The 24,668-nt window shown below is 45.0% G+C and overlaps 1 protein-coding gene across 2 annotated transcripts in view; it reads left to right on the forward strand.

Annotated features, from left to right (window-relative positions):
- GNAO1 (G protein subunit alpha o1) overlaps positions 1-24,668 on the forward strand; it is a 138,894-nt gene that overhangs the window by 26,550 nt on the left and 87,676 nt on the right. For both annotated transcript variants that reach the window (XM_086847085.1, XM_086847084.1), the window contains exon 3: positions 21,927-22,068. In XM_086847085.1, the coding sequence (XP_086703211.1) occupies positions 21,927-22,068 (142 nt within the window). The remainder of the gene's footprint in view (positions 1-21,926; positions 22,069-24,668) is intronic.

A 24,668-nucleotide genomic window follows, 5' to 3' on the forward strand; every position in this document is an offset into this window, starting at 1 on the left:
TCCACCTTGTAAACCTCCTCTGAGCAGTATTTACAGCCTGTTGTGTGCCTAAGACCTACAAGTGAAGCAAACTGTATTTCACCCTTGATGACTGCAGCCTTACCTCTTTCCAGAGAACCTGTGGGATGAGTTGCATTTTTCATTGTAGAAGCTCCTCTTTAGACAGTTAATGACAAAACCACAAGGTGAAAACCCCTGGAAATGGGTCTTTGCTCACAAAACCATTGAATTCCTCCATTTTCTTCTAAATGCTGCCACAGGTGTCATGTGAACTAGTGCAGAGCATGGAAATCTGGGTTCTGCCCATGCCTTTTCCACAGACTCTCTTCTGCTTTCACCATTTCCCCTCAGCACATGCTGTGTCCTGCTGGAGAGCAAATCCATCAGCACAGGGAGACCCTGCACAGGGAGCTGTGCCCTCTGGAACATGGCAGCCTTTCCAGGCTGGTCTCAGGCCTAGGGATAAGCTATTTGGCAGCTTAGCAATAAGCAGATGTGAGATCCCAGTGACTTGCTGTAGAGCAGAGGGGATAGGTAGGAGGGGAGGAAACCCATCTCAGGGCTTTCTTCCTCTACAATAATTTTTTCTCCTGAGCTCTGCCTATGGGCACAGCTGGCCAGGTCAGCTGTATCACTGGCTATGTCTGAGAGTTTTGAGATGAACTTCAACAGGAGCAGGACCACAACCATTTTCTTGCACTGAGGTTATTCCTTCTCTGCTGTTACTGATGTAAATCCACAGAGCTCCACGGATCTCAGCAGTGCTGCTTTGGAGGGTGAAAGCAAGGATGGCCATGTGCTATAGCCTGGGGCTGATGGCTTACTCAAATTGATGAGCTCCTTGTGAAGATAGCTCTAAGTGACTCAGCTCTCAATCTGTTTAGACCAACTTCATGGACTGAGGTGGAAATTGAGCCTGAGTAAAGTTACTTCTCATCCCCCAGGTTATGCCTGGAAAGGTACACTTTGCCTGTGCACATTTCATTGTCATAAGTGGTACCTTAGTGTCAAAACCCCCCTGGCTCGGAACTGCTCAGTTAATAATTTCTTACATTTGAAGGCAAGGCTGGGCACCTCAGGGTTTTACTGTGCTGACAGATTATTGTCCCATTTCTGCAGACCATGTCTGGCATGCTTAGCTGAGCCCATTCTTCCCAACACAGCTCAGGTGGGAGGTTCTACGCCACGGGGGAAGAGGCAGCTTGCTGATTTGTCTGTGTGTTACAGGGCACAGGCAGCAGCTGAGGCTGAGCTCACCCATCCTTCTCCACCGTGTGCCACGGATCCAGGCAGAGAGGGAGCCGATTGTGTGTCAGCAATGGGATTCCTGGGAAAAGGTGTCTAACTGCAGGATTAGTCACAACAGAAATTGCTGTGCTAAGCATTGAATATCTCTTGGCTCTGCAGGTCTTTGACTTGGTGGTGGAGATGTAGGGGTGAGGCTGGAGCTGGTATTGTGATGAGGAGAAGGTGAGCAGGCAATTTGCCCAGGACAATGGGTTCAGGGAACCCTACCAAGTTCCTGCTCCCCTTTCCAAGCAGGTACTTTAAATTACAATCATGTTTAACATGCTGTTAGACAGCGGAACACTTAGCTTCCATAGGGAGCACCAATGGGAAATGCAAAGGATCTTCTTTGAAAAAGGAATGGCATGGACACTAGGAGCTCAGTCCATAAGAGCTGAGGAGAAAAAAGGAGACAACATGTTCTTGTTACAGGATCTGTCAGAGGTGGTGCAGAGGAGGTTGGTTTGGGGTAGTGCAGACTGCAGAGGTTCGTGCACTGGCTGTGCGAGATAAGGAGAAGCATAAGCAAGAAACCAATTTCCCTCTGATCACCTCTTCTACGTGGCAGCCGAGCAAGCTAGGTTAGAGAGCAGACTGCAAGGCTGATGCTCAAGGTACCCCCCAGTCCTATATTTCTGGGGTGCCTGAGGCACAGAGCTCTTTTTTCTAAGGGAAGGGTTTACATGTCCTGGGAATCCATGCTATGTGAACACAGTTCTTGTACTATACAAAGAAAAGATGATAACTCAATTTTCCTATGGTCACTTTTCCTCCTCCCCTATGGAATTTCATTTATCGTCTCTTATTTTATTTTCTCCATTTTCATGTTTTTTTGTAAACAATTGTTTTTGTTATTTTTTTGCTGTACTTGATTTATTTTCCTCATCTAAAACCATTTTTCTAGACAATTTGGGGTTTCTAATTTGTTTCCTTCTGAACAGATTCTTTTTTTCTTTTTTTTTTCCCCCATCCTGTTTTCTTTAGCCCCAGGTTTTTGAAGCTCTTATAGTTTTGTTATCCTCTCCCAGCCTTCCCGGGAGGGGGCTGGAGCATACATCCCACTTACTTTCCAAATGTTGACAAGAGTGTTTTGGAGGATGAGTGACTGACAGACAAACACCAGCCCCAAATACTCTGAATGCTCTGTTACTAATAGCTTTATTCTTGTCAACACCGTAAGCAAAATAACCCTTGAAAGGGATAGGGCGTATTTTTAGCCAACCTTAAACTCAGTTTCTAAAAAATAACTTTATGCTCAGCGGTTTGTCTCACTCCTTGGCTCCGTGTTCCCCAATCAGATATTTAGAGGTAGGTTTTTCATGTTGGGGATGCATAATTAGACTCTTGGAAGCTTGTGTTCCTCAGGCACCTGGCAGTACAACAGAAATGGGGCTCTGAGGCTGACCCACAGCTTGTAGCTGAGTAGGAAGTAGAAGGCAGGAGATGCTCATCTGGGACTTTGCATATTTGGTCCCATGGCTTGGACCTGCACAAAGGGATCAAACAGGGTGAAGTCTGAACCCAACCAAAACTAACAAAGTCTCAGGGTTTTTCCACCACCTGCAGTCATCAACAAATTTAAAGCTTGACTATTTCAGTATATCTTGAAGGAGTTAACATTGAAAACAGCTTAGGGAAGATAAATAAGGATGTTTCTGTGCTGGCCTTGGATATGCATGACCTTGCCTTCCTCCTCTCCTATTGGTTTTAGGACAAGCCAGATTAAGGAGTGATCTCTTTCAAACAGTCTTCAGTTTGTTAAGCTTGTAAACAACAGCAAGGGTGGAAACCATTGCAAGATGGATAAAGCTCCCTGCTGGCCGGGATTTCCTTGTGACGTGCTGTAAGGAATGTGTACTAGTTAGCAGGGCTAATTCAATTTGCGGGAGCTCCTTTCCTGATGCTCTGTGCATTTCCTTTTCCAGGCAGGTGCCTGAGGTCCCCTGTTGCTTTCAAGGCCACAACAGCCTTAAAAAAACAGGCCTCTGTGGGACATTATTGGGAGCAAGGAGGGGAGCCTACCCCTGGGAGAAAGGACAGGGGCCTGGTCTCTGTAGTCTGTAGTCTGTGTGTGAAAGCTCAGCATTGTTCCCCCAGCCAGGCACCCCACACTACCTGCCCTTGGGTCAGCTGAGCTCCAAGCAGTGCTTTGACACCCAGCCAAGCCAAGAGCATTTCAACTTGGCTCTAGTCTGTCTTCACACAGCACTTGGTGTCAACACATCCTTCGCTGGAGCAGGGCAGGATCAGAGGCAGCGCGCTCAGCAAGGGTTTTGTTCTCGTTACTCTGTTAGGCTGGAAAGAAGCCAGGGACCATCCGGGTAGGAGAGGCTGGTTTGTTGCAGATCCGTTTTGGACTTTTTTTTCCCCCTGCTCTCTCACAAGGGATACAAACCAAAGAGACTTTTGCAGTGGCAGCATTAGAGGCTGCCGTGTTCGAAGTGCTCTCATTCATTTGTAAGGGATGACTTGTTTATGACAAAACAGCTCAGAAGCAATCATTAGGATAGAAATGGAAAGGTACACTTCTTTCTTTTATGGATTATCTGCAAAGTGCTCAGTACAGGGGGGAGAAAGCAAGACCACTAATTCAGAAAAACAAAGAGGGATTACAGAAGTGAGTGTTGTTGTACCTGAACTTGGTAGTGAGGGATACCATCAAAAATTATCAATCAGCCTATAAACAGCACCTTGTAAGACATGGTGTTGAGCATAGAGCTGAGTGTACAGTGGATTTATAAGTGCCCACACTGTTTTTATGTGTTTTCAAACAGTGCTATTCAGTGTTCCCATTCATGTTTGGTGTGGTAGTATAAGAAGAGTACAACTCAGAAGATATGGCTCAGAAATACTGGGGAAGAGCTGCAAGGGCTTCTGTGGACAGCAGGAGAAACAGTGCTGCTGAAACAGCCCAGGAAAATCAGTGAGGTAAAACTCAGTAACAGATAAAAAGGTGCTGCATTTAAGAGGGAGAAATAGTATTATCCCAGACTGCAACTGTGATTCACCCAAGTTAAGCCAAGTTATTATATGTACTAAGCAGGTGCCGTGTGAAAATGGACTCAACACTTTGGAGCCAAGAGCCCAAATCTAGGTGAATATAGCAAAGGAAACCCACCCTCATTGATTACAGGAACTGTACTATTCCCTGTCTATGAAATACCCCTTATCCAGAGATCTGCACAGGTGTGGAGCAAAGCAGACACCCGTTCCCAAGCCTACTCTGCTTTAAGATGCCCCAGCTGCACATCCACTCAGGAGGAGGATGGCAAACCACGTCCACTGCTTATAGACAGGCTGCTGGGAAGGCTTTTCTCTCCAAACTAAGAGGCATCTTTTCTGCTAGCAGGGCTTTTGCTGTTCTTTTGGCAGTTTCTGCTGGATATGGAAAATGCAGTCCAGCTGCAGACTTTAAGACATTGTTTTAGGACAAGACCTGTCAGGAGGAATGAGGCATTTTGATGGCGAGTCGCTTATGCAGTGACTGTCACATGTGCACAGGAGAGGCTATGTTTGCCTTTGTGCCTGCTGTCCTTTCTGTATCTGAAAAATACAGGAGCCAGTGCAGTGTTTTCCTTTGGCCATTCAGCATTGAGTGTACCAATAATAGCACAGTCACACAGTGAGAGTTTAGGGGACGGGACTGTGTCCTCTTCACAAGGGACATGGCCCTAACATGCCAGGGATGGTGCTGCTACTCACATAATGAACAGAACGTGAATGTCCTTTGCACTTTTCCCCAGTTCCCTTTGCTCTTGGCAGAAAGTTTTGGTGCCCCTGGTACCTCTGTGTGGTATGGGAATGTAAGTGCAAAAGGCAGATCAGAATTCATATGCAAAACTTCTAGTTTTTAAGAGAAAAGCTTGGAACAAGTTTCTTCAACCTTCAAAAGAGTGATGGGGTGAGGGGCAGCCAGGTTCTGTCTTGTTTATTTCTATTTCAGCCCTAGCCAGGAATCTTGCTCTGCAGAATTAAGACACCTTTCTTCCCACAAATCAAGGAAAGGTTGAAGAAAAGCACTTGTAGGACAGGGTGAGATGCTTTTGGGCTTCAAATGTTAGATAGGTTCATGATGTGATGTAATTGATTGCACTGCAGGGAGTGCCTCGGGAAGCTCCAACACTCTTAAATTTTGCAGTGAACAAACCCCACACATGGCCACAAAAATACACATTTTCCTGTCTCACAGTACACCCATCCTGTTTGTAGCACATGCCCAACACAGAACATGTTACCCTGACCAAAAAAGAAAAGGCAGTTATATTGGGGGATGGTGGAGCAAATTTCTGTGCTAAAACTTAACTGACATCCATACTGCAGACCTCCAGCCAAATTCCTGACTAAAGAACTGCCTGGCTGAGTAAAATCTATGGAACCAAGTTTGTATGCAGGTGTGAATGAGCATGGGACCTCAGAGGCAAAATGATGGAAGTTCACCCAGTCAGAGACTTTTGCCCCAGAGTTTCTTAAGTGGATTTTCACTCACCACTTTTTTTTTTAATTTCTCTGACAACTCTCAGATCTTTTTCTTATTTTCTGTATATCTTGCATCTGTTCCCTCACCGTGTTTTTTTCTTGAGCATTTTTGAAGCCTGCAAATCCAACAGCCCTCAAGTTCATGCTGAACTTCTGAACCTACCCTCTTCAAGTGGGTGCTAAATCAGGCAGGACAAGTCAAGCCAGCTCTAATTCTGACGATAGCAATTGTGCTTTTGGAAAATAATTGACAAACATTCTGCATTTAGACAAAGCTTGTCTAAGGGAGGGAGAACGTTTGTATTCTGCAACCCTGGTCTGCAGAGAGCCTGTGTTCAAGTAGGACATTTTAATAACATCCTTCATAGACAAGTGTTTTGCTTGGAACCCTTTTTTCCTCCCTCCACTCAGACAATTGTCAGAGAAGGGACTCACAGGGAACAAAATGGAATTACATCTATTCAGAAAATTAGAACAGCCTGCATTTCTTTCTTTCTGTGCTGAATTCAATACTAGCGGGGCTATAATCTGCATTTTTTTGCCTGAAGCACACTCCCACTCTTACCTCTTCACAGCAATGCTGCTATTCTCACAGATAAACAGGTCCTCCCTGAACGGATTATAGCTTTCAGCCAAAGGCAGGCTGATGACAAGGGAAAAACAAACAAATGCATTCCCAGGGCCTGATCCAACTCTTCGGTAAGAAACTAGAGACACTCACAGATTTCAGTAGGGTTTCTATCCTGCACTTAACAGCCCCTTTGCTGATGACTAATTGCACGGGGCCCAGGAAATTTGCGTAGTAAGGACTCAGTGAGGACTGTTAAGTACATTGTGTCTCTCCATCATCTGGCAGGTAGCTCAGGGGGATCGAGCCCATGGTCCCCCCACAGCTGCGCTGCCAACCGGATTCAACTGAACTCGGACACGTTGGCTTTCCATGTGTCATGATTCCTTCTGCTGCCGCAGGTTTGCAAGCTTTCATGAAGCTCTGAGCTCCTGGATGGGCAAACTGATAAAAGGAAGGGTCCAAATTGCCAAAGGCAGTTCCTGAAGGGAGTGGGGTAGCAAGAGGCGACACTAAATGAGCCAAGATTGACATTAATATTCACGCTTCAAGAAAATGAGAGTGACTGAAATAAGAAAATGAGGGGCAATTGAATGAAAAATAAGCCAGAAATAGGTGTATTGAGTTAGGAAGACACTAGGGAGGGGACCAGCGATATCTGAATTGAACGATCAGGAAACATTGTTTGTTTTGAGGTGGAAATAGTCCTCTGAGATGACTCTGTTCCCCCAGCCCTGGTGGGAGGGCCTGTCTGCCTTCTGCTCCCGTGCCAATGGAGCTGTGTCACTCCTGCGCTCTTGGTGCATCCTTCCATCCCGGCTGTTCAGCTAACCAGGTTCTTTTTATTTCTCCCACTCAATTCTTGTGTGCTGCTGCAGCCAGGGACCAGTGCTTTCAGTAGTAATAGGCTCACTATTGCTTTGAATTAGGAGGACTTTTATCAGCCCACTGTTCCTGTAATTTACCGTGGTTTAGAGTGATAATGAGGATTTGGGTATGTAAAGAAACCCTAAAGTACACATGGAAATCAACACAAGGGACTGCTACTCTGAGCCTTGGGCATTAGTGACTATGAATGGGTGAGTGAGTGCTTAGCACAGGAAACCAAAACAGGAGAGACAAAAGCCACACATAATCTTCCTGGGCTGGGAAATGCTGTTTATCTTATTTGTTTAAATGACTGGAGAACAGAAAGCTTTTCTTTCCTATTGTTGATCAGTAGCTGTGTTACAGTTTAGCCTTAGCTGTGCACAGTTGCTTGCAAGACTTTGGCAAGGAAGCCTTCCTGGGCTGCTCCTGTGTGGGACCCCGAGGTGGTCCGGGGAGTCCTGGAACTGTGGCATGAATCCATCGCCCCACCACAGAAACCAAAAGAATCGAAAGACTCCTTTCAGTCTTATTATGTCTGTAGAACCACAACTGGAAAACAAGGGGAGGGGAAGTTCTTTAAGATTAATGTTATTTCGGGGTAAAAAATGTGAAATGCTTTCTTGCCAGGGATGGTCTGTAGCAACAAATGTAAACTGTGGTCACAAATACTCCTGCCAGTGGATATGCAACCTTTGAGTGCACAGTGGCATAATTGCATATGCAAGTGGGGTTGGAAGCATACTGGTTTGCTACCAGATTCCACAGCAGTGCAAATCATTTGTAATATTCTTGGTACTCAATTAGTGCTCCCATCTATAATTTCAGAAGCCTCATTCTAAGCTGGGGGGAGGAAACACATCAGGCCTGTTATTTCTGCTGGCAACACTGGTACTAAAAATAACTGTGTGGATGACATTGTAGAAGCTGTTTTTGAGTATGTCAATAGATAAATTTTGAGTGGACAGCAGGAATTATTTCTAAGGGATTAAATATGTTATGCTATGGATTATTATTCCTAGAGAAGAGGTGAAAGCCTCATTGCCCAGAATCTTCTAAAGCAAGGATTTAGCAATGAAGAGGAGTGAACAATCTTGCATCATGCCCTGATATTCTGAGGGATTTGGGGATCCATGAGAGGTATCAGTGAAAACAGCAATAGAAGTTTCACTTCCATCAGCCGGATGAAACAGCATCAAGGCCAGTCTGTTCCTGGGGTTTTCTCAGGGGACCTTTGACCCTGTCTCAGGCTCTTGTTTGGGCATTAGTTGGAATAAATGTGATTTCCAGCTCTCCAGTTCCCAGGTAGAGACACCTGTGACAATCCTTCCCAAAGTGGGGATGGACTTACCCACCCCCAGCCCTGCCAGGGCAGCAGCAGCATTCAGCGTGAGTTATTCCATTTAACATTGTCAATTGATTGCTTAATGAGCCACTTGTTTGCCGAAGGTTACTCAGCACTATTGCCTCTGCTCATAGATTAGGTGCTGCTTTTTATCATGTATTTCCCCATATTCTGCAGGTTGTTAATCTGTTATATGGATATTAGTAAGCCACAATCACCCTGTTTAAAGGGGACACTGTCAGGGCTATTAGATGGTAAATCAGCACTTCCCTACCTGTGTTTCCTAAGTTTAGATCACTGCTGTGTTTGTTTTCTTTTCTTCCCGCCCACATCTCCAAAGGGCAGAGGTGCTCCCAGCTTTCCTCCCCGGACCAACAGCAGTAAAGCTGGGAGCAGTTCCTTTTCATAGGACTACAGGTGACAGGAGGAAAGCCTGGTCAGAGAGGGAAGGTCTGTGCTGTTTGGAAAACTTGAAAGCATCGAGAAACAAATTAGTTGTCCAAGTTTTCCTAGATGGGTTTTGGAAAAACAGAAGTCTATACCATCAAAATGGCTCATCATCCAAATACCAGCACTACACCCACTAAGTGGGTGGGAAGAAAGAATCAAAGAAGTCTATGCTCATTAAACCTCAGCCTCTCTGAATCTAATCAAACCTCTCCAGAAGGCAGTAATCTTTTACACTGGGGACAGTAAAATAATACTAGAGATAAGCTTAAACACTGATGATCAGATGTGGAATAAATTTATTACGATGCAGATTTACCATGTCTAGCTGGATGCTTTATAAGAGGGTTCAAACAGTCACTTTGAACTGCCTTGCATCTTCTCAGGTACTCTTGGGAGAGACTTACAGGCAAATTTGCAAATTAAATCAATAAGGAATTTTTCAATTGAAGATGAGGACATGGGGGATGACAAAGACTGATGAAAGCAGTAGGAGGAATATACTCATGTTCTGAGGTGTTTGCAGCAGCAGTCCCAGCGTAATGGGCAAACACATTTACACATCTGTTTAAATGTGGCTCTGCTCTCAGTTATGGGGTCTCCTGGAAAGCCAGTGGTGGCTGAAGCAGGATGAGTCTGTACACCCAGGGGCAGCTGCTTGCACCATGGCATCTGCTGCCTCTGCGGGGTCTGGGGGCCCCCAGGCAGTGCAGCTGCAGGAGGGGATGGGGAAGAGGTGCCAGGCGTGCTCTCCTATGGCTGTCCCAAGAGGATCACTTCCCGACAGTCTCCACCTTGGTTCTTGGTAGTGCAGTGCTCCTGGGGCTCCCATTAACAGAGAATAGGCCTGGGGAGGAGAACTTAAGTACCGGCCTGGCTCTGAGCCAGGCTTTCAAATGTGTTACAGATGGAAGAGTGTCTGGCCAGGGTACCCCAGATACTTGATTCTTGATCTCTCATTTCTCTGCTGGCAGGAGCTGTTGTGCCAATAAGTTGACATGAAATTCTAGGAAAGTGCAGGGACCTATGCCTTACCCAGTGAGGGTGTGAGAGGTGTGCCTGGGGAACAAGGGCACTCTACACATCCCACCAGGGTGGCTGAGTCTCCCAGGGATGCAGGGTCTGCTTTGTGCCAGTGGCCAGCCCTTGGTCTGCTGATTTTATAGGAATTCTCCTGGTTAGAGCCCTGTCCTCTCCCACTGCCACCAGGAGGTCACAGGACAGCACTTGGATCTGGTTACAAAGTGCCAGCTCACTCTGCAGAGCAAGGACAAATAATTATTTGTGGTCTTTTGGCAGTGGGTACATTCATTAGGGCACATGTTTGTACTCTTCCTCTACTGGCAGCACCCCACCTCCCAGTTCCACCCCGTGACCCAGCAGCCTCACATGAAGGCTCTGACTGGCTGTCCCAGCTCAGAAAGACAGAAGACAGAGAGATACACAGAGTAACACCAAAGCAGGTGTCTTCTGTGCCAGGAAATGCCATGAGACACTGAGGATGCCCAAGGTCTTCAAATCCTCTTTCAAACAATATTGTGTTGGAATACGTTGGCTGAAAATCTTGGAAAAACACTGGAAAAAAATGTTCCTTCATCTTTCTCACGGCAATTTTAGGTGGGAGACTCAGAGCAGAGGTAGGGCCTTCCCCCATTGCTACAGGTCAGGTATGTCTGGAGTCCTGTGCTGAGTTAGACCAGCCAAAGTCTTCTCCCCCCCACTGGTATTTACTAAACATCAGCTATCAGCTGCATCTGAGAATCAGTGAAGGGTTATTTGAAACCTTGTGGCAGGTGTCAGGGGAAATCTGTAAGAGCTGTGCTTTTGTCTTCCTTTCAGATAACGTGTTCTCTGAGTACAAGTGTAGAAGTTATGATTCAAATATATCCAAATGCATGTAATTAACCACAAGTGCAACATACCTCCTTCCTGCTGTGAAATCTTATTAGCAGTGTGGGCAGAATCCTAAAGTAGTGTATCTGCCAGGTTTCAGCTCAAAATCTTCAGCTTGGAAAGGCTCAGTGAGCAGACCTGAGCAGGCAGGCTGGGAGAGCTCAGAGCCATGACCTGGCATTACTGAGCACAGGGGTCCAAAGCAAGCTCTCACCACCTCTGTTTGGGGAGGTGCCTACCCCTGCTGTATCAGAGCCATGCTTCAGCTGCAGGCAGACTTCCATGGGTCTGCAGTAAGCACAGACAGCAGGAACTTTGCAGCCCCGTTGCAAGAAATAGCACAGTTAGACAGGCAAGGTTTGGATTTCTGCTGCTTGCAACAGCAGGAGTGACAGAGGTCAAACTGCTGTTCCTCCACCCAGGGCTTGTATCTCATCTACACCAGACATCCTCATTTTGACTGCAAAATTTTTCATATCAATGGAGGATCCATTGCAGTCTTCAGGGATTTTTCCCAGCAGCCAGATACCCTCCCTCAGCCAGTGCTCTGTGGGGTGTGGTGTGGTGTGGTGCTTGATTACATCCTCTAATGGAAAGGCAGCACACTGCAGAGCTGGGAACACCATGACTCAAAAATCTCTGAGCTGAGATTAGTGGAGGCTAATGTCAGCTTGGCAGCACACCCAGGGGGTTGTGGCAAACACACTGCTCGGAGATGAAGCCCCTGAGCTGTAATCGTGCCAGAGAAGATGGACAGGATACAAGGAATGGCATAATCGCTCTTTCCAGAATTGATTCCTTCTCAGCTTAGCATGTTGAAACATCAAAAGTACTGAAAAACCCCCATCTGCCACCAGACCTAATCAAACACATCAATTATTGCTTCAGAAAGACAGTTGCTGCTAGATTTGATATCCCAAAAAAGCAAAGCTGCTTTAAAGCATCTTTTTATTTTAGCTGAGTGTTTTCATGACAGCACACAATTCCTAATGAGCACTAATACAACTAGGACACACAGAAAAATATGTCAACTGTGCAAAGATCAGCTCTAGACACAGAAGAGGAACTCTGAATCTCAGTGGATTTCAGTGGAACGAAGAGCTTTGGAAGCCAGGTTTGTTGCATTAGGGCAAGGAACCAGGTACATTCTCCCAGAGCCTTGCTTTGATACACTGAGAGAGTCATACACCCAATGTCTGGGTAAAAGACACAGGGCTGGTCTTGTTGTGGGTTTTGGCAGTGGTACTGGATTGGTGGTGCTGAGGATGAAATACATGGGGCAGTGAAGAGACTGTGCATGCCTCTTGTTTCCTCTGTTGTCCACAGAATATTTGGTTATGGAGAGCAACATCTGAAAAGGTTTTTAAAGGCAAAGTCACCTTGCAGCTATCAAAACACTTCAGATGAGGCAGATGGGAAACCAAAAATATTATTTAGGTTTGGGCAGTAAAACTGACATTGAACCCATTTGCCTCGTTTTTCAGGCTTTGATGATAGTTAATGACAGCTTACAGAAGTTGTAAGTGATCTAAAAAAGCCATAAAAAGCTGCTTTGTGTCCTTGTTCAGGGGATGAATTTAACAAAACCATTATGGGGCTTTAAAACACTATTTTGACTTTCTAGAACCAGCTGTGGGATGATCCAGCTGCAGTTGGATCCCCCTTGCATCTAAGAGAACATTTAAGAGGATTAATCCCAATAATTTTAATTCAACAAAATGACCTTATGTAACATTACCAAGGAATTAATGAGAATTCTCTCATGTGGGTCATCACCAGCCTGGTGGATTTTTTTTCCCTGAGGGATCTCATTGGTCTCGGGCAGAGCATGGACAAAGTAGATTGACTGTGTAGCACATTGCATGGGATGAGACAATAAGTCACTCGGAGCAGGAACACTTTTTCCTTCACTGAATTATTATTTGGGAATGTACAACAAAGAATGCAGCTGTCAGCCTCCTCTGGTTCTATTTGAAACCCTTTTGGCTCCAAGGCTTTTTCCACAGAAAAATGCAATCTCATCTAATGCAAATGCTGCTGCAGGAATCTGTGTAGTCCAGCTGTCTTTTTTCAATCGAAAAAAGTCCTGATCTAATTGTTTTTGACTGTGTTTCTTTGCTGTTCTTACTGAGCCGAGCAGGATGCATATTAAAACTAATTAGATGCATGTAGGGTATTCAATATTTGATCTTAATATTAAAGGCCCCAGGAGAGGGCACATTATCAAAGTTAACCACTGCAAATTTTAATAAAACCAAACTATGCCAGTGGTCTGACATTGCATAAAACCCAAGTCTGTGCTGCTCCCAGCTTTGTGCGGGACATGGGGGTCAGGGGCAGCCTCTGCCTGCACCCTGCTTCCACCTTTTGCTTCCCATTGGGCAGATCTGCCTCTCAGGAGCAGAGGAAGCTGATTTGGAGCAGGAAAAAGAGGGTCTCTGGCTTCTGTATTAGCTAGTGTGATGGGTTTTTCTTCCCCTGACTCGACCCCTATACTGCCATCCCCTATCTGTGCTGTAGGGGAAAGGTCTGAGGTTTGGATGGGGGACAGAGCCAGGCACTGAGTACATGCAATTCCATGCTGGGAATCAGATCCTGAGCCTGTGTACATCAGTGTACCTTCCTCAGCTAGTCCATAGCCTGGCCCTCACCAGAACCAGCAGCTCCCAGGAAAGGAGGAGCTCATTTATGGTTATTAACACCTGGGGGCAGGATAGTACATCCAGGTACCAGAACTCCTCTGGGGACCAGTGGCCAGCAATCTCTGCAGGATAAAACTCATTAGGTTGCCTCAGGTGAGTTAAAGCATTGGTGTGGTTGACTGTGCACAATTAGGCTTGGTGTGGACAGTGCTTATTTTCACAGGTAAGCCATGGGACAAGAGGAAATGGCCTTAAGTTGAACCTGGAGAGGTTTAGATTGGAAATTCAGAGGATTTGAAGGGGTTGTCAAGCACTGGAACAGGCTGCCCAGGGAAGTGGCAGTCACCATCCCTGGATGTATTTAAAAGATATGTAGATGTAGATGTGACACCTAGGGACCTGATTTATTGGTGGAGTTGGCAATGCTGGGGTAAGGGTTGGATTTGATGATCTTTGAGGTATTTTCCAACCTAAACAATTCTATGATTTTCCTGACTTGGTAGTGTTAAATTTCAAAGGATGACTATGTCCCTATTGTGTTGGGTGGAGTACTAGCACAGTAGCTGGCTTTGCTCTGCCTGCCCAGCCTTTCCTTCTTTTGAAATATCAGAACTAGTGTCTTTCATTCATCAACACTAATTAATTACTTTCAGGATGCAGTAGATTGTTTACGCTCTTGAAATTGTTTTATGCACACACTTAAAAACAAAGTATTTCACTCCACTGCTTCCTGTTGAAAATGTAAATGCTGAAACAGTCCTCACACTGCAGAGTTGGGAAGGTCATTGGTGCATCCCAAATGTGGGGTGCAAAAGCCAACCCAACACCCCAGTCCAATGAAGGACGCATAGCGGGAACCTCAGCATGCAGTCCAGGAAATAATCTCTCATCTCAGCTACAGCATTCAACCAAAGCAGGGATCACCCCTCAAGACAGCCCAAAGCCAAAATTAGGCATTGATGTAGAACTCAATTAAAAAATAATAATAATAATTAAAAGAAGACTAAGAGCTACTTCCAAACAGCCACAGGGCTGCAGGGACACAGTGCCATGCTGGGAGTGCTGTACATGTTTCTAGTTTAGGGCTAACTGGAAATGAAGAGTATTCTGCAAATATTTTATACACCTGAAAGCAATCTGAAATCAAAGGTTTTGGGGAAGATGCAGTATCTAGCTCTTGTATGTCTGGGAGCTAATCATTGTTGGCTCAATAGCCGCTTGTCTACAGACAAAAATAAGATGGTAGCAATGTTGACTCTGAGCAGACACAAGAGAGTTTCTTGTAACATCATCTTCAAGCTTTTTGGCCAGCAGTTGAGGTGCAGAAGCACATGGCTGGTTTTAAAGAGACACCATGAAGGCATCAGAGGGACTCACAGGCATTAGGCACAAACTGAACTGCCTCTGCCTGTACAGCTCTGTGAAACTTCTGCAATTGATTTGAGTAAGCTCAGCCATTTCCAGGGCTGTAGATTTTGGCAGCATTTCAATCACCTGATGGATTTGCTTATTTTTTAACGTGAACCATCTGGTTAGTTAGAATAATATCTTTGCATGCAAGAAATACTTTGGTGGTAAGAATTCAGTTTTGAGTGACCCGAAGGTATTTCCTCCAGAAAGGAGATTTTCCCCAGCTGGGTGTCTATCACAGGGCTTCATCAGTATTTCTTGGACCAGTGTTAAAAGTCCAGGGTGAAAAAAATTATGCTTTTTAAAATGAGCTCCATTTGCAGTTTTTAGATGACCCTGACTAAAGAAGTTGTTTTTCTTTTAGTAAAAAAGGGCATGTAGGCAAACAGTCATCTTAATTTTCATCTCGGAGAATTTCTTGTGGGAATAGGATGTACAACATGGCATTCTAGCACAGCTGGGGGGAAGAAGAATGAGAGTTTAGAGTGATTTGCACCCTGTCACGGAGGTCTGAACTGTGCCTTTGCTGTCTTTGAACACAAGGTCATGGGCATCTGCGTTGATTTAGTTTAACATAATCCAGGAATTTTTAATCGCATTTCAGGCTATTAAACGAGTGAGAAGAGAATCACTGGAATTTAGCTTCATAACTCCCCTGTAAACAAAGTTTTTAACCTCATATCAAGATAAAAATAAATTTAAAGTAGCTGATTAGCAGGAGATTTTCCATCAGAATTTGATCATCCTCCTCTCTACATATTAAAGTCAGATTTTTGTGCTATTTTTCCCCATTTGCAAACAAAGATTGCAGAGTTTTCTTCAGAATTAGATTTTTTCTTTTGACTCAAGCTTTGTCCAGCCACACCAGAATAACTTGCCTGATTTTGGGTAGGAGACAGGAAAGATTATTTTTGAAAGAAAAGGGGGGAAGAAGGGAGGGGATAAAAATCAGAAAAGTTTGCTGAGCAAAAATAGATTTTGTGATGTGTGTTTGTTCCAAGATTCCCCATCTAAAATCCACCTTGGATCAGTCTATACCATAAACGTGAATGTACTAATGGGACTCTACAGCCTGAGCAAAAATATGTTTGTGGACAAATTCTGTTGTCCCTGTAATGCCACCTCCCCTCTGCCATAGCCCATCTCCTCCCTTTTACACAGCATTTTACACCCACCAGCATCACCTGACACACTTTGCATTGTCCCACAGTGTTGTGTGGATTTGGAACACTGCACAGACCTGAGCTTTCCTGGGGTGGAAGGAGATGGAGCTGAGGAGCTCAGAGCCACCCAGGCTGGAGGGAACCTGCAGGTGCCACACAGGGTGGTGCCACTGCCAGCCCAAACCAGCTCAGCCCAAGAGCCCTGAGAGCTGAAACTCATTGCCAAGGCACAGGGCTCTGTAGGAAAGCTGTGCAATGAACTGTAAATTCCTTAATTTGTCCAGGTGAAAGTGAGGACCAGGTCTGCTTTTATAGGACCTGGACCATTCATTTGTAAGGTATTTGCTTGTGATACACTTTGAGTGTAATAATCTCCTGGTGATTTCTTGCTTGGTTTTATTCAAGCAAGTCACTGTAATTGTAGGGATGTGCATTGATATGGGAAAACTTCATTCAGCTGGAAACATCTTGCTGATTGAAAGTAAATCATCTTAGGTAAAACAGAAACAGTATGGGTTTTATTTTCTCTGGTAGGCAATTTGAAGTTTATAAGTACGTCTTTCACAGTGATACAGACAGTTAGAAGCCACACAAAGATCTCTGAATTTTGCAGGAAATATTTCAGATGCATTGGCTTGAGGTTTTGGAGTGATGACCAAAGGACATGAGATGAGACAGGGCTGTGTCAGTTGGGGCACGAGAACCTGCATGTGAAGCTGTGAAAGGGATGAAGGATGCTGAGCACTGGAAGCAGGAGAGGCTGTCCACAAATCTCCACTGCTGAGCATGCCATCCCCTCCTTCTGGCACAGAAAGGACAGATTTAATAACACTAAATGCCTTCAGGTCAGCCATGTTTAAGGAAATTCTTAGTACATTCTTACAGGCGCCATCTCAGAAATACAAACACTTCTCCTTGAGAGCTCTTGGAGGGCAGGTGAGGCACCAGAAGACAGGAGAAAAATGTAAACATGGTGCCTCTCTCTAAATATAGAGGTAGAAAAGAGGAGTAAGAATTATAGACCAGTCAACTTGTAGAAGCTTTCAAGAGAATTGAACAATCAGTCATATAATTTGCAACCACCTAGGAGATAAAAAAGGAGATGAGTGACATACAGCATGGATTATACAAAAATTAAGCATGTTAAACTAGTCTCATTTGATTTCTCAGCAGCAGTAGGAGAGCAATAGTTGGTGTCATATCTAGATTTTGGGAAGAGTTTGTCAGAGCCCCACTGGATTTTTTAAAAAGTGTCCTGGAAAAATAGTGCATATAAACCTACTACACAAAAATGGTCTTACACAAAAATGGGTGAGTAGCACAATTCATTTCCAAAGTATACAGTTGTCAGTGGCTTATGGTCAGAGCAGAGGACTCTGACAGCCAGGATTCCACTGGGGTCTGTTAATTTCCTTCTACATTTTCATCAGTGAAAAACGGATGGAAATATATCACTAATTACCCCTAGCAGTGATATGGAGCTGGAAGAGGTGCTTCAGCACATCAGAGGATAAACTTTACAGCTAAAAATTATCTTGGCAGACTGGAGACGTGAGGACTGGGTCTAGTCTGGGGCACTTTGCCTCAAAAAAGAGGAGGAGGACCTGCTTGGAGAAGGTGTAGGAAAGTGTCAGTGTGTTGACTAAACCTGGCTCAGGTTGGAAGGGCTGGAAGGAAAGCACCGGAATAGCTTAGCTGGAACTGATGTATGGGAGTGACGATGGCTGTAGCCTCTGCTCCAGGACGTTTTCAGGATGATGGACAAATATTTCCCTCAGGAGTGACCTGGGCAAACTGGCTCCTTGGTGGGATCAGCCCCCAGCTGAGCTCCAGCCCTACTGCACTGGAGCTGTCATGGGCTTTGTTCAGAGCCGCTGTTCCACAACCGCAGGGGCCGTGCGTGTCAGCAGGGACAGGCGGCAAAATCATCTCTGGCTTTGCCTTCTTAATGCATTCGTTGTGTAGTGAAAGGCTGAAGGCACGTAAGTGCTTTGTTGAATGGAAGCCAAAGCAAGCTGCTATGCAGAATGCACCCCCTGTTTCCAAGTATTTCATTTATTTTGTAATTAAGCAATAATTGCTGAGACACTGGGCATTTCTTCAGGATTAACGACTTGCTGGGGGATGGCAGATCTGATCTGTGATGGAACCATTTTCTCTAGCAAACACCTGCCTGTTACTGCCATTCTGAAATGAGTACACCAATACAACATGCCAATATATGGGTTTTGCAGTTAGCAGCTGAGGGATGGGGAGCAGGCATTAATGGGTACCTTAGGCAATCAGGTTGTTTCAGTTGTCTCTCACCATTCCAATCAGAGCACATTGTTTTATTAGTCACTTGGTGAATGAAATGGCTTTTTAATTGCTCAGAATCACTTTTTAAAATTACAGCACTTTCTCCCCCCACCACAGCCCCATGGGATCCTCTTAAATCCCTTTTCTTCCTTTGCCCTGGAGAGAACAGTTCTAGTGAGGCAAAGAGGAACCTGCCTGCAGCAGTTTCCTTTGTAATTCGGACACTGGGAAAAATGTATGCCATTTATAAAACAGAGGATTTACATTTTTGGTTCTGAAAACCCTCTGCTCCCATAATTTGCCGATTGATTAAGGAGTAGCCCACCCTGCTTAAACCTGTAAAGACTTTACAGTCTTGGTGCGCTGCTCACTTGTGTTAGTTCCTACACCTGTATATTTTTAATGGTCACAGCTCACTACAGTACACAAACCCCACTACTTCTCATGTCCTGTGGCACCAGGAGCTGGCTCAAGTCATGTCCCATAGCAAGCTAGCTCCCAGGAGTAGTGTTGGAGCTTTAAATATTCTCTAGACAGTAAAGCACAACAGCAGGCAAGAGGAAAGGTATATCCCAGACAGGTGAGTGGCAGCATGAACATTTCCAAAAGACTATGGAAAAAGCTGCCGCAGGATTGGAGCCATCAGATGGCCAAGGCAAGCAAATGGAGAAATGTTTGTGAAAAGCATGTAAGACAATAAGCCAGTTCACAGTGTCCTAGCAGGCTTTGGAACAGGAGTCAGGGGGGATTTGCTCACTCAGATATTAGGTAATGTGCTCACTGCATGAATCCATAGGTACTTCCTACAGCAAAACTTCCATACTGGCATCCACAGTGCTGCTGTCAGTCACCATGGCTGCCTTCAAGAGAGATTTCACACAGAAACAATTGGAATGTTTTCTTTTTTCTATGGTCTCTCTGCCCCTTTTAAAAGTACCAGTTCTACTTTTGTGTTTGAATGACGGCAGAGTTGTTGCCCAGCCACAGTGTGTTCACTGAGGGATCCCTTAATTCTGCCCCTTCAGCACAAGGAACCCTGTTACTCAATAGGGACCTTACTGGCTTGGAGTATGTAGAAGTGAAAATGTCAGGCACTTCATGGCACAAAGCTAAAAACGGTTTAAACTCTGAGGAAGACCAGAAACCAAAGCTCACCTTTTTCCCCATACAGCTGTTCAGCCCTTCTTTTTCCCTTCTGAATTCCTGAGTCAATGTCAGTAAAAGCCAGAAACAAATCCAGCCCAAGCTTTGGGCATCACTCCCATTTCCTCCAGCTGGTCCAACAGCTGGACCAAACAAATTTCATCAGCATCCTCTTGAGGCTATTACACTGCCCCTTGTGCCTGTCCTCACCCTTTTCTTTTCCCCCCTCTTATGTTTCCTTCTCTTAGTTGCTCAAAACCCAGCATTTAATCTTGCTTGCCCCAAAGTCCAGCCATGAGATAACCATCCAGAGAGAATGAATTATTCCTGGTGATGCTTTCACAAACCTGCCTGCCTCCCATCGGACCCCTGCTCTGCTGTGCTTCTTGCTGTCATGCTCAGAGCTGGGAGGAAGTGGTGCTGTACAGTCTTTCTTGAATTCAGACAGAATTGATGCACATCCTTTTGCCTTGTGCCACCCTAACTCTGGGTTGACTGCTCTTTTTGGCAAAGAACACGTTTCCCAAAAGTTCAGCACTTGTCTGAGTAACAGTAAACGATCCATGAGATCCAGTGCTGATACATGGCTCTGCTGCCCTACCTCCTGCCCCATCACTCAAATGCTACTGTTTCTAACCTCACCCTAATCACTGGATTCACAGGAAATAAAAGCTACAGAGTACAAGATCTGCTGTTGCCCATAACTCCATCAAAATCAAACGAGCTATTGAAATTTTTAGGCAAATTGGCAAGTCTTGATTTACTAAGTCAGAAAGGTTTTCATCCACCTCTGTTCTCCTTAGCTTAGGTGAGGGGAAGCAGCAGCCCCCTGTGCTGTTTCCAGCACTCCAGCACCATTTGCCTTTGCTGGAGGGTACCCAAGCAGGGGACTCTGCCCAGTTCCTCAGATCAGTAGCTTAAAAATTTCCTGGTCACTAATTGACTTGAATTATTGTCTGTCTGAAGCTGTCTTTGCTTGTAGTTGTGTATTTCCAAGATTCAGGGGTTGTTGAGCAGCTCCTCCTGGGAGTGTTCAGTGTTGAGTTGTGTTGGGGAGAGCAGAGAGTCAGTCACTTGTGTTAGAAAATCTTTCTGTGAGCTTCACATCAGGGGAAGGAGATCTCTGTCTTGGTCAGCATGTTTCTACCAGCCTTGTTCTTCATGAAGTCATCTGTTAATAACACTGAGCTGGCATCCAGCCCCGTTCTCCATCCCAGCACTGTATCTATTACAAGCTCACAGTGTGAGATAGTGCTCCCTCTCTCCCAGGGGATGCCAGCACTTGTTGGGACCTTTGATGGTGTGTATCTGATTTGGAAAAAAAAGGAATCAAAAATCTTGTTACAGAAAGGGTGCTAGGTTTTATCAGAGACCAGATCTCTTTCTGAAAGACTCCCCTGTTGTCCAGTGATATCTGAGGATGAGCAAACAAAGATTTCATTTTAGCTAAGCAGATCATCCTCTCTTCTGACATTTAAGGCATAACTTACATCTTCTTCACTTGGAAGAATTATTGTCAAAGACAATTAGTTCTGAAAATCTTAGTTGTTTTCAGAGACATATCCAGACTTAGTTCTGGATTTACTCAGAGATGAATAAATTACAGGAGTCAGTCTTCTGACCTGAGCAAGAGACTGCAATAACTTGCTCCATCAAATAACTCCTTTGCAGTGTTTAATAGAGACCAATGCACAGAGCATCCTGTGCACAGAGTTGGTAGGACTGCGGGTCACATTCCCATCTTGCTTGGAAGGGATAACATAACATGCCTTGAGGCAAAAAAAATCTCAGCACTTATTCTAAAGAAGAGAGAAGGAGGGGGGAGGAAGTGTGGAGGGTAAGTATTTTAAGTGCTTCATAACTAAGACACTTCCCCCCTCTGTGCCTGAGTCCCCATGTGTACAGGGGGATTTTAACTCTGGTTCCTTTTGTAAGAGACCCCAGGAGTTACTACTACTAAAAGGACTAGACAAGAACCAGAGGGTTTCAATCACTTGTTTCAGTGCTTAAGATCTGATCTGATGGTCATTTATCCATAGACCTTGACTGGGAAGGTAATGTAGGAGACCTCGCCCCTGTGACTGCTGAGCATGTGAACACAAGTTGCTCCAGGCTTCAGCATTTGCAGTTCATTTAGGAAGGAGGCACCATATGCACCAACTGTGCACAAAACCTTCTTGATAGAGAGCAAAAGGGATGCTAATTCCAGCACTGGGCTCAGACACACTATTGGTGAACAACCAGAAAGGTTTAAAAAGAAATGCTGACTAAATTAAGTGAATCAAGCCAGCAGATGTGCTCTTCAGAAGAGCACAGCTGTCTTTTAAATATCTCTCCCACTGAAATTACATTCTCAAGAGTTTTTTTGTTCTTTTCATTTTATTCAGGATCATCCATGAGGATGGCTTCTCTGGAGAAGATGTGAAGCAGTACAAGCCAGTGGTCTACAGCAACACTATACAGTCACTGGCAGCGATTGTCCGTGCCATGGATACCTTGGGCATCGAGTACGGTGATAAGGAACGACGGGTGAGTTAAAATCACCACGGCTTGGGTACAGACAGCTGAGCACCCAGAGACTCCGTCCCATGAGCAGGAGGCAGTTGCACAAACTCAATACCTTGGAGGGATAAGGAGAGGGGGGAGATTTCCATTACTGTTGTATGCCTCTTGCACGTGCATTTTGTACAACAGAGACACAATTGCATGTGATGTGCCATTTGTACACTTACGCTGGGAGTGTAACCCTGGGGACTGCTGTGTCACAGAAACCACAATCTCTCGTGCCCTGGCACTATTCAGGCCAGGGAAGAAAAATGATCTGTTGTCTAGGGACAGCCTAGACAGATCTACTGATAGATTTGAGAAAAGTGAGAACATGTGTCCTGTGTCCTGTCTCCTGTGCATGTGCTGGACACACAGGCTGCACGGACTGATGAATCAGGAAACCTTGCTGCCATTCAAAGCCCTTCCACCAGCCTGCTAATGTAGAAAAGCTTTTAGGATTAACTTGATTTGGGCTTGACTGGCTTCTACTCACACATCCCCCATTTAAGTGTACCCAAACAGCAATTTCAGTTGCAAACAAGGGGATGCATTACCTCAGGGAGGTTGGTATGGACAGGCTCTTAGGCAGCAGCATTGGCATCTGTCTTATCAGAACAGCTATGTGATGCTTGGCAGCCTTCTTGTACCACACACCTAAGCCAGCCTGTCCTTTTACAGCTGCTAGTCTGTGATTACTTCCATCAGCTCCCTATTTTTAAACAGTGGCTCCTCTGTGAGGTGCCCCTGCCAGCCTCTGCCTTGCCTTATTGCATTTCTGGCTCAGACCAAGCCCACACAGAGGAACTCAGAACCCTAGAGTGAAGTTAAAACCACCCTTTTTGCATGCTGCAATTCCAGAGAAGGTAAAACTTCTTGATTTTACTGGAAATAAAATAATTTCATATTAAAGACGTGGTAAAGTCCTATATGCCAGTGAGTTTGTCATGACTGTTTTTAGGTAGCTATCAAATGACAGATGTACAACATACTCCAAACTCCTTATCTGAGGGTTGATAATAAAAGCATTCACTGGAAAGGATGCCAAAATCCTGCTGTGGTGTTACTGTATGAGGAGTTACCTTATTTCTCCCAGTCACAAAGAGGTACTTTGATTTCTTTGCATCTGGGGATTTTCCTGTAGGAACTCTAAATCCTGGAGACATTTCCATCCCAAACGTGGAGATGATACCATAATGGAGTTCTTGTGAGCTTGCCGAGAACTAATGCTGATGGCTTTCAAACAGAATACATTAATCTGTTGATTACTCAGTGACTCAGCTCTCAGCCAGGCAACGTATCTCGCTCAGCTAAAACCTATGCCTAGGAAAACAGAAACAAGTCATTCTCCATGTCTGATAAATAGTCTATGGCAGACAGCTTTAAAATGTAAATTTTTTATTTTTTTTTTAATATAAAACGCTTGAAGTCCTAATTTGAGGAGGGAAAACTCATCACTGCTTTAGTGCCAGGCCTGGCACAGTACAGGGTGTGGAGGAGGAGAGCTGTTATCAGGACTGCCAGGAACGAGAGGTGGAGTACTGTGCTGAACAAAACGTTGTGTCCGTTCATATTCCCGTGGAAAAGATGCCAAATGTTCCTAGGGTTGTACAATAACTCAGGCTGGAGAGGAGCTCAGGCGGTGTCGAGCCCAACCCCTGCTCAGGTGAAGTCTGAGGTCAAACCAGGTTGCTCAGGGCTCTACCCAGTTGGGTCTGAAATCATTCAAGAATGGAGACTGCACACCTTTGGGCAACCTGCTCCACTGCTCTTACAGTCCTCATGACAAAAAGGTTTCTCCTTATGTCTAGTGTGAACCACCGTTGTTTCAATTTATGTTTTATGGCAGTAGGGATCTTGTGTTATGCTTTGCAAAGTAAAAAGTAAGTTAGATTAAGTTCTCCCCAGCCTAGTGTCCCCTAAGATGTCGTTCTGGAGGAATTGTTCCTGTCTTACAGTGGTGTCATGCTGACTGTGTGAGACAAGTCACAAACTACTGTAAACCAAACCACTGTCTGGGAGGGTGATTCAGTGAATCTGTTCCCTTCATAAGTGGCAGAAATATTTCTTCATCCAGCAGCAGACAAAGGGGAAGGAAACCAAGTCTCTCAGGCTGTGACCTTCCACTTGCTCCTTTCTCTTAGGCAAAAAAAGTTGCTGGTATTAGTATGAAATAGTATTTATTTTAATCTTACAAAGAAGCACATGGCTTCTGCTGCCCTGCTTTTGTTATTAATGCACAGCTGCTATAAAGAGAGGCCATTAAAGAGGCGATTTGTTGAGTATTATGCTACGTGGTTCATCCCTTTTCAGGCAAAGCTTTTCTATTTTAAAAGTCATTCCTCAGCCAAGGGTTTCCAATGCAAATCTTTTAGTGGGGGATTTTCCCCTACTCATCCTTAAGCCCCCAAGAGAAGGGAGCTCAGGAAGGGGAGCCAGGGCTGTGGCTGCTCCAGCCTGATTCAGCAGCACGGAAGAAGGAGACTTGGGCCTGGGACAGGTTTTCCCCCGAGACCACTTGGCTATTACTCCTTCCCCCACCTGCACCTGTATCCCTTCCAAAAGGCACCCTGACCATGTCCAAA

This window comes from Cyanistes caeruleus, chromosome 12 (genome assembly GCF_971803275.1).
Source record: "Cyanistes caeruleus chromosome 12, bCyaCae1.hap1.1, whole genome shotgun sequence".
Taxonomy (NCBI): Eukaryota; Metazoa; Chordata; class Aves; order Passeriformes; family Paridae; genus Cyanistes; species Cyanistes caeruleus.